The 10,486-nt window shown below is 43.7% G+C and overlaps 1 protein-coding gene and 1 pseudogene across 7 annotated transcripts in view; one reads left to right on the top strand and one right to left on the bottom strand.

Moving 5' to 3' along the window:
- Nucleotides 1-2,334: 2,334 nt before the first annotated feature.
- Nucleotides 2,335-2,813, top strand: LOC102543406 (large ribosomal subunit protein uL24-like; annotated as a pseudogene).
- Nucleotides 2,814-4,120: 1,307 nt separating this feature from the next.
- SLC9C2 (solute carrier family 9 member C2 (putative)) overlaps nt 4,121-10,486 on the bottom strand; it is a 69,839-nt gene continuing 63,473 nt past the window's right edge. For all 7 annotated transcript variants that reach the window (XM_072946092.1, XM_031688770.2, XM_072946094.1 and 4 more), the window contains 4 exons: nt 9,532-9,717; nt 7,925-8,006; nt 6,033-6,088; nt 4,121-4,387 (listed from right to left, as the gene is read on the bottom strand). In XM_072946092.1, the coding sequence (XP_072802193.1) occupies nt 4,352-4,387; nt 6,033-6,088; nt 7,925-8,006; nt 9,532-9,717 (360 nt within the window). In that variant the 3' untranslated portion in view covers nt 4,121-4,351. The remainder of the gene's footprint in view (nt 4,388-6,032; nt 6,089-7,924; nt 8,007-9,531; nt 9,718-10,486) is intronic.

Below are 10,486 nucleotides of genomic sequence, written 5' to 3'. Positions count from 1 at the left end.
CCAGAATTGTTGCTCTCAATTTTCATAGGAAGAACAGATTTGATAAATCCCAAGATTGATTGACAGAAAGTGAATTGTATGACCTTGGTGGCTGTGAGAGAAGCATCAGAATTTGAGAGGCAGTCACCATGTGACTTCTCAAAGAATCAGCAAATGCTCTGACTACAACAGACAGTCATCTCAGATTAGCAAAGTGATAAACTCTAGGCTCCGGCGTGGTCTTGCCAAGAGCCTGACTCACCTCCAACCTCTACTCTAGGGCTAGGAATCTACATTGAGAAGCTCAGGAAGGGCTAAGGAGCCAGAATGGCTGTGTCTAAAGGGCAGATACAAGATGCCAATTATGGGATGCAGTAAACTGGTACAGTGATTTACTCCACCTGACCCCACCCCATTGGGTCAATGCAAATTGAAGAAGTACAGCTTTGATTCGAGCTTAAAGAGTGCATTAACTACTCAACAGGTCAATGTCACCTTCCTGTCAGTGACTGGTTCAGAAATGGGCATGTGATTCAATTCTTGGGGTTGGACACAAACAGAGGATCATTGGTGTTTCTACTACAAGAATTCTTTCTCATTCGAGAGCCCCAGGGAGCCTTCTTCCCTCTCACACTGAACAGGAGCAAGGCTACACAAAGCACTGATTGCTGCAGGCAGCTGACTCACAGCCCAGGAGCAGGAATCCAGCCATAGAGAATGAAGCTGTAAAGGTCAACAGCCAAGTGGAGAGAAAAAAAAAATCTGATCCTTACCGAGTCTACCAATCTTGAACCTGTCCTACCTCTGGGCTTATTACATAAAGTAATAAACTACCTTCGTGTTTAAGCCTTTTTGAATTGGGTTTCCCGGTACCTGAGGCCAAAAGCATCCTAACTGATATGCATGGAATAAAGTATTGTCCTCTAGTTGTTTCCAATATGTGGTAATGTGCGTCACAAACAAGACAGTAGAGGAGACATCTGTTTTCTGCTACTTCATCCCCTACATTGTGGATCTCAAGCATCAATACACTGAATTGAAATGTTACGGAAACGACAGGCCAGCCAAGAAACAAGCACCACTCGGAGGGTTGGAGTACTCAGATGTGTTACGCCGGCGGGCTCAGAGGGGCTTCTGCTCCGAAGCTCTGAGCACCTCCAAGACGTGTGCATGAGGTTTTATAGGGTACAGTACAAGCTTGAGGTATTCGGCCAATAGGCATGGGACAGCTTTAGCAGCATCATTATCACAAAAGTGGAGGCAGGAAGGCAGCAAACCAACATTCCAAAGCCAGAAATATATCTTTAAAAATCCAGCTGGCTAGCAAAAAACATGAACAGCAAACCAACACTAATTAACTTAGATTTACAAGTTAGTCCAGCAGAACTCAGATCAGTATTCCAATACTTAGATTTGTGAGTTATCCTGCCAGCCCAGCCCAACCTCTCCTTCACATTCCTAGACTTGTGAGTTATCTTGTTAGACCAGCCCAGCTTTTCCTTCATAAAAGGAGGAGTGTGTTGCAATGCAGAGCCCAGGAGCCTACCCCGGGAGACTGATTCTGCAGGTGGCCAGGTCCTTTGTAGCAACAAGGTGACATGCAGCATACCGCAGATACTGCAGCTCACCCAATATCCATTTCCCTTTATTCTTTACTAAGAATACCCAGGTTGTATTAAGGCTGGCCAGGTGAGGTGCCGCTTAAAATTCACCTTAAGATGATAGACATGTGACAGTGCTGGCCTGGGGTGGGATCCCTTCCAGACTAAAAGGCAAAGCTTTATAAAGAGAAAACTGCTTGCCTTTGTGAGTGAAAAATAACTCATCTCATATCGCAGCCATCAAGCCATCACATTGCAGCCGCCCGGAGGGTGAGCCCTGAGGGAATTCAGGATGGAAGCAGGAAGCCCTCAGCCACGGCACCACCCCCAATAGCGTCCCCTGGGGAGACTCAGCATGGGAAGCACAGGATACAGGCCCTGGATAGCTAAGGTGCATATCAAAGGAATGATTTCAGTGAGCTCAGGCTCTTGAGTCTTCCCATAAATAGAAAATCATTAAATTCCTTAACTTGAGATATCTGGTTTTCTTTAATCAACAGTAATCTTTTGATGTTCTGACTATCCAATCTTTGTTGCAAAAAATCCTATATATCCTGGCTCCTCACTTACCTCCTTGGAGAAGTCCCTAAGAGCTGTCTGAGAGGCTGCCTCCCAGGATTGAAGTCCTCAGAAAGTCCACCAAGTAAAACGTAATTCTCAGCTTTTAGGTTGTGTCTTTTTTTTTTTTCTCCACTCAACATCTTACTGAAAAGTAAATGAGCTCTTCCCTTTTGCTGAAACACTGGCATCGAAAATGAAGTTCAATCCCTTTGTGAATTGTGACCGAAAGCAAGAACCATAAAAGGCATTTCAATGCACCTTCCCACATTCGCAGGAACCTTATGTCTTCTCCTCTTTCCAAAGAGCTGAGCCAGAAGTACAATTTTCCAACCACGCCCATCTGAAAGGATGATGATGTTCAGGTTGTACGAGGGCACTGCAAGAGGGCAGCAGGTTGGCAAAGTGGTCCAGGTTTACAGGAAGAAAGATGTCACCCACACTGAACAAGTGCAGCGAGAGAAGGTGAACAGCACGACTGTCCACGTGGGCATTCACCCCAGGAAGGTGGTTATCACCAGACTACAACGGGACAGAGACCGTGAAAAGATCCTCAAACGTGAAGCCAAATCTCCCCAGGCAGGAAAGGAAACAGGCAAATATAAGGAAGAAACAATTGAGCCGATGCATAAAGTAACCGTGTATACAACTTTCATCAAAAACTGTGAAAATTAAATAGATAAGATAGATAGATAGGTAGATAGATAAGAAAGAAAAAGAAAGAAAGAAAGAAAGAAAGAAAGAAGAAAGAAAGAAGAAAGAAAGAAAGAAAGAAAGAAAGAAAGAAAGAAAGAAAGGAAGGAAGGAAAGAAGGAAGGAAGGAAGGAAGGAAGGAAGGAAGGAAGGAAGGAAAAGAAAGAGAGAAAGAAAGAATGCCTGGCGTTACAGATGTCACTTTGCCAGTATGAGGATAAAAATCATAGGCCAAGGATGAAGGAGAAGGAGGCTGAAAGGAGCCTGGGTCTACGATACCTTCCTCAAGTCACTGGACTGTCCTATGGTTCCGCCACGTGCAGCCACACCAGACATTTGTTGACACACAGGTGTTCCGCTGGCCATGCTGAAAAATACTGCCCTGTTCTAGGTATCCTGAAGGTTCTTAATAGGCTTAACTTTTTCTCTTGTGTTTCCTTCTATTCTTACTCCTATTACAGTTTTCCCTGGAGTAGACGGTCTGGTATTGTTGAGCCAACTGACGTCCTTCATAGTCCAACGACCCCCATTCCTGGGCTCTCAGATGTCTGACGTTCTCTACTGGCAAACTAATAGCCCCAGGTAGTGCCTAATCTCACAACCTCACAGGCTGGCTTGTCGCAGCCCACCTTATCAGAGCCATAGACCCCACTGCCCTTCACGGACCCTAAACCTCTTGCCTCACCTATAACCAATTAGAGACTTGTGCACAAGCCGATCAGGCACCTTGTGACCTCACCTTATAAAACCGGCCCTCTCGTCTGTGTGGCCGGCTCTTGTCTATGGGAGCATAGCCTAATAACCTCCTTTCTTTCCCCATACTTGGGTAAATTCTCTTACCGAACCAGCGCGTCACCATGTCATGGACGGCCCTGCTGTGCCCACAACAGGTATTCTTTTAAAATCTTGTGGAAAGGAAAAGGAATAATGGGTTCTAAACAATAGACAATCAGACCATAAAATTCAATTTTATTTGACGTTTTAAAATAAAATGAAAAGTGTTATCAAACTGTACTGTGCAATGGAAGATTGCCAGATTTCCTCCTAAACTTTGCTTTCAGTAACTAAGATTATGGAACACAGTTCCATTTTTCAGTGTTTACTAAATTGGGGATGGGCGAAATAACTTTACTCTGGAAAACGTTAGGGAGACATTAATTGTAGCAACATCACAAATCAAAACTATAGATCCTATGCTTTAGACAGTAATACATTAATTGTACAATGCTTTTGATAATTTGTGATCTATTACAACTTGCTCTCAGCTGGGGGCAGGATTTCATTCGCTAGGCCATAAGTTTTAGGATGTCTTATCCTGAAGAATTTTGAACATTTCAAGAATAATGCAACTACTTAAAATTAGAGCTTTTGCAGCAGTCCATCAATTGCTTGTAAAATAAATGCAGCAGTCATTTGTTTTAGCAACTTGTAAGTAAACTCCTTGCCAGATAATCTTTCAGCACTTGAGTCAGGGCGTTATCTTGGTCTTTAATCTGACTCCACGTATCACATTCGTGCCATTAATATCCTTTTCTAAAATGGGATCCAGTTTCCAGCTACAAAAAAAGGTCAAAAGTAAAATATTAGACTATGAGCATTTCAGAAAAAAACTTCAGTGCAATCAGAAAACTTACTGAAAAGTTTCCATTCCGTGATCCGGAAACACTCCCTTTAAAAGATCCCACATATTACGGACTTTGAGTAAGTATGTGTGCATCTCTAGACCATCAAATGTCATCTTGTAAAGGGATACATTCATTCAGTTAGAGTAGTCTTATCAAAGGTGCACTTAACAGAAATGTTAGGGGAGTTGCATTCCAGCTAACTCTGTGACTGCTTTCAAGGTAACTGGAAATTTTTTTCTTTCCCTAAATTGGAATGAGAATTTTTTAAAATACTGGGACCTGGAAAATACAGTAGCAAATGAGAAACCCAACTATTAGACCCCCAGTTAGGTTTCCCATTTGTGAAATAGGGTCCCTTTAAGAAAGAGGAGAGGATGACCCTAGGAAAACTGCCTAAAAAGGAACTAATAACCAGTAAGTTTGGTTGATGCAACCGTCCTTCCCCCAACGAGCACAGGGCAAACCACCTTGATTGTCATAAATGACCGTGGCAAGACCAGAATTGCTATCAGAAGAGTCTCAGGGTGGCTATCTGGTTGGGCCAAGGGGCTTCTCGTGAGGCTGCACTTACACAGCACATCATTTCTCCTTAGAAGGCATGTTTATTTGGGGTGAGGGAGCATGCCGATGGCCCCAGAAGCCCATTTTTGGCACCATCACTGCTACCTGGCCCACTTCTGCATTTGCCTAGTGCCCTATTCCTCTGTCAGAACTGCCCTCCGCTGCTCCACTCAGCAGTGGGCTCTGGCCCAAATGAACTCTGTTAGTGGTCCTGTCAGAGATCCTTGGAGTAGTAAGCTTTGCCGACTAGCCTCCTCCCCAACAGACCTGCCTCTAATCTGTCCTGGCCCAATGTGACCAGCCCTTCTCCCTGCCCAACTCCAGGCGTGGCTTCCAGCACTTCTCACACTTTTATAAATTAGCCCTGATTGCTGAGGAAAGTAGGAAAGATGTCAGGGCAAAACCTAAGTGAGTCACCATAATAAAGTGTTTTAAAGTCTCTTGGTTTATCTTTTTAGTTCATGCAATTCTCCATAATATGTTTGTTTCATTATGAAACATTTTAAATAACATAACAGTAAAATGAGTCAACTTCTCCCTTTAAAAGACTGTCAAGTAGAACTGGGACCCTAGGAAAATGCCAGCGATCAGCCTGTGCATCACATACCCCAACCAGAGCACCCGCACATCCCTGGGAACACACACTCCAAAGAGAGAAGCTTTCACACTTAAGCGCTTGTGTCAAACCGTTGAAGGACAAATGTCCCTCCCTTCCCTAATCCCAGAGATCCCTATTTTGGAACAAAATATCAGGGGAAGGGGGTTAGGAGAGGCGGAATTGGGGGGGGGGGCAAAATAACATTTTTCAAAAATATTCTATAATTTTAATTGTTAAGTCATTAAGGTTTAATTAAGTCATTAAGCTTTAATCCCAATTTTTCCATATTAATGAGCTGCCACTAAGAGTCTCTTTTCTTACCACCTACATTGTTGCTACTTGACTTCACAATTTATTTTTGCTATGTAGTTTAATACTCACAATAAGAAAGATCTAATCAAAGTGGCAAGTTATTACCTCGTCTTTTCTCTTCCAGTGATATTCTCTCCTGGTCATTTGAAGACCGGTGTCAACTGAGCCAATCCAAAGAAGTGCATTAAACAGAAAACAACTAAATTAGGAATTTAAGAGTGTAGGTAGCAGGAGGATATTATGAAATCCCAATTTACTTCCTCCCTGCAAGTCTCCCTTTTCCCTTCTCCCTTTCCAAATGGGACCTTTACTTTTTTACCCCAAGGAGGTTTGTTACTAGGTTCCCAAGAGTCCAATACAAGGTCTGGCAAACCCGACTGAGAACAGGCAGGTCCCACAGACAAAGTGGGCCATACAACACAACAGGGAGCGGCGTGGACTGTGGCAAACTGTAGAGCATCTGCTTCCCCTACGGGAGCCAGCGATGCTCAGCTCTACCTGATGGTTGCCACACACAGATATGAGGACCGAGTGTTGGCAGATGTTCTGATTTTCTCAAGAAAAGCTCAAAATCTGAAATTTTTTTTTAAATATGAAATTTCTGGATGTTTATACTTGATAATTTTAAAAGAAAATGTGTATGTGGGCCAAATCCAGTGTACCAGCTGGATCAAGTGCACAGGCCTACCATTTGTGACTCTTGTCCCAAACTCACTGGGGAATGCAGAGTCATCTATGTCCCTGACTCTAAAGCCATCTCTGACTCAGTGGCCCTCAGGGTTCCCCAAGGGGGCTGACACTAGACCCTGAGCTCCCAGCCTTCCCATAACTCCTGTGCCCCAAGAGGGCTGTGGAAGCCACAGAGTGGCAGACCTAAAGACACTGTGAAGTTTGGAGTCATGGTCATCTCAGTGTTAGCCAGCTTGGACGGGAGACCCAGAAGCAGAGAGAGCTCCCCAAATCATGGTGCCACATGTGATCCCAGAACAGGACATGGAACGTGAGCTGTAAGAATGTCTGAGGTTGAACTTGCTTCTTGGGGAGAAGTGGAATTACTCACTGGATGCTTGTCTCTCCTCCCCATGAGAGTGGAGACCAGGTTTGGCTCACTCACCAACTAGTGCCCAGCACATTGTGGGGTTGCAATTTATATGGATTATGCAAATGAGAAATAATAAGGTATAAACTATTGCTAAAAGGTCACTTTATGCACAGTTTGAAATCATGTAAAACCCCTTCCCCACAAATTAGCAATTCATTAAGGATGTGTAAGCTAGCAGGTCACAGGAATTGTAAACACTGGGACAGAGCAAATCAAGGATGATTCTCTTTTCAAGCTGGGGCAGCTGGGAAAATGGTGACACTGGGCTTGATAAGGCAGGGATGCTGAGCGCTGAATGAAAGACCTTGAAAGTATTTTCCCTAGGGCGAGGACTTCCTATCTGGTCTTCTTTATATAATGCTTAGCACCATAGCACAAGCAGTTGGGTGCTAATACACATTTAGTGACAATAATTACGTAGTGACTATTAACGTACACCTCAAAGCAAGTCATTTGAGTTGTGGCCGTGACCATGGTTTGGAACATTAATGAGCATCAGTCAGGTTCTATATTCCCTTTGGCTGCTGACAGAAAACCAGCTCCCACACCTGGGGCTGCTGTGTGAGCCTGTCCCCTCCCTATTCCTGCTCCTCCCACAACAGCACCACAAGGCTCCAGCCAATAGGATCAGAGTACAAGGTAGAAGCTGCTACCCGCCAACAAGGGTGTGGAGGGAAGGACATGAGAGAGGAAGAGCCACCGGCATCTCAGTGTCTGGAAGTCTCTGATCTGCGACCTCCCAGAGGCAATGTGGCAGCCAGGGTGGGTCCAAGAAGGGGGACGGAAGATAAACCTGCACGATGCCCTCAAATCATTTTCTTAGAATGAATTGAATCTTACATGTACCAGAATTCCTTCTCAATGGTTTTCCTACCACTAAAGGGCTACCCCTTACCCATGACCTTGGAGCTACTATTTTTGACAGGCTTGGATGCTAGGATAACCAGCAGCTTGCTTAAATCTGAAGTTCCCTGCACCTAAAGGAGAAAAGTCAAAATTAGCCAAAAGAGCATGCTTTGATCTCTAAGCCGGCTGCTTCCTCACCTTTCCAAAAGAATATAAGAAGTAAACCAAAACCTAGGACTGGGTATCCAACCTAAGCTCTACCTTTTTCATTTCAAATCCTCTTTAACGTGGTTTCAAGAAGTCTTGAACCAGCAAATTATCTTTTGCATATTTATAGACATCAGAAAGGAAGTCTGTACACCTTGCTTGTATCCAGTGTGGAAAATGGAATCCCCAGCGTCCATTGAGTTACTTTTACTCTAACAATGACATTCAAGGGCTCGGGGCCCAGCCCTCCCAGAGGGGAAAATATTAAAAGCTCTTGAGCTTTTGCCCCATGTGCCACAATGCAAGTGGCATACATAAGTAACAATTATAACGACCATTTCTAGATATTCTCTCGATATGATCACATACTATCCCATTTAATCCCCACAATAACCTTGTGAAATGGCTGAAACTACTACCCTCATCTAACTAACAGGAAACTGAGGGTCAGAAGGCAGCCACCTCCGCTCACACACCTCGTGGGCACAGGGGTCAGGTTTTAAATCCAAGCATGCCTGACCTCAAACCCTGGTGTCTTAACAAGCTAAACTGTGGGGTTGCTCCCACTGTCCCCCACCCCTTGTTTCAAAGCTAAAGTGATTTTCATTTTCTGTTAAAACACACACACACACAGTTAAAAAAACCTTCATCCTCTGAATTGTTCAGAGGATGACAAAATAAGAATGTTACGAAAGGGGCAAATGCACTTTTTAGGAGGGTTACCGACTTTTCTGGGACATAAATTTTCATTAAATTAATGACCTTTCCCAGCCTGAACAAGCAGAAAGGGTCGCTCACAAAGGGGAGAAACGTGTTACCAGATTAAAGAGATGCCAGCTCTTCTCATAAGCTCTTGGCCCTCCCCGTTCCTGGGCTCTTCCCTGTGGTCCTATGACAGGTTGCTTGGCCCATTAGGAACCTTGCTTCTACTCTTCCCATCTCCCGTTAAGTCCTAGGTGTTCACACTTCCGCCTTCCTGACAGAGGCGTGAAATGATGAGGCCCTGGGCCCTCTATCAAGCTGTGCCCACAGACACTAATGTGGCAACAAAGTGACATAGCCCCAATTCATCTCCCTTCTTATCAACCAGTGCAGATACTTCCAGAGGTATACTAGCAGGCGGGGTCGTTGCCTTGGCATGAACTAGGGAAAACACACTCCATCCTTCCCTGGGGGAGGCACAGCCCCATGCCAGGGCGAACGGCTTGGCAAACAGACAGCAAGTAGATTCCTGGTCCACTTGTCCCTCAGTCACACTCTTGTGCAGGGCACACCCTGCACAACAGCACACAGAAGCCCTGGGTACATTCTGATTGTTTTGTTAAGGGCAGGTAAGAATGGTGGGGTCTTTCTAGGTTAAATTTCTTTTTAAGATGGACAGTTGAGTTTTAAAGCCACTTCTGGGGCACCATGAAAAGCAAATGACTGTCTAGAAATGATCCTCCTTACCTGTTCACAGGTTTTAGGTAAAATGCAAGGTGCAAGGTATGGTGCCTCCGTCTTAGTATCAATAACACTGCCGTACACAATAATAACAAATTTCATGGTCACATTATCAATGGTCATTTCGTTATAGCTCGATAAAGTCTCCACATACACATGATTGAGCGCCACACACTTTTGAAACTTTAGGTCCTAAAATAAAATTACATTATTTTCCGATAAATCAGATACTATGATACATGATATCAAGAAGAAAGCAAATTCCACGTGAAAAGATGCTCAATATCATTCACCATCAGACAAATGCAAACCAGCTCACACTCATTAGAATGGCTACTTAAAACAATAGAAAATAACAAGTGCTGGCAAGGATGTGGAGAGAAAGGAACCCTGAACCCTCATGCACTGTTGGTGGGAATATAAATTGGTGCAGCCACTGTGGAAAACAGTATGGAGGTTTCTCAAAAAATTAAAAATAGAACTACCATATGATCCAGCCACCCCACTTCTGAGCATTTATCTAAAGAAAACAAAAACACTGATTCAAAAGGATACATGCAACCCTATGCTCACTGCAGTATCATTTATAGTAGCCAAGATATGGAAACAACCTAAGTGTCCACTGATAGATAAATGGATAAAGGAGATGCGATATATAGATATAGATACAGATATATAGATATACATACAATGCAATACTACTAAGCCATAAAAAGGAATGAAATCTTGCCATTTGTGACAACCTGGATGAATCAAGAGAGTAGAGTATTAGGCTAAGTGGAATAAGGCAGACAGAAAGACTAATGCCATATGATCTCACTTATATGTGCAATAATCTAAAAAACAAAACAAATGAACAAATAAAAACAGAAACAGATTTACAGAAACAGCAAACCAGTGGTTGCCAGAGAGGAGAAGGGTGGGAGGTTGGGTGAAACAGGTGAAGAGGATAAGACTTACA

The sequence above is a fragment of the Vicugna pacos genome, chromosome 21 (assembly GCF_048564905.1).
Source record: "Vicugna pacos chromosome 21, VicPac4, whole genome shotgun sequence".
Lineage (NCBI taxonomy): Eukaryota > Metazoa > Chordata > Mammalia > Artiodactyla > Camelidae > Vicugna > Vicugna pacos.
The sequence above is the reverse complement of the archived record's forward strand: the minus strand, read 5'-3'. Positions and strand labels throughout refer to the sequence as shown.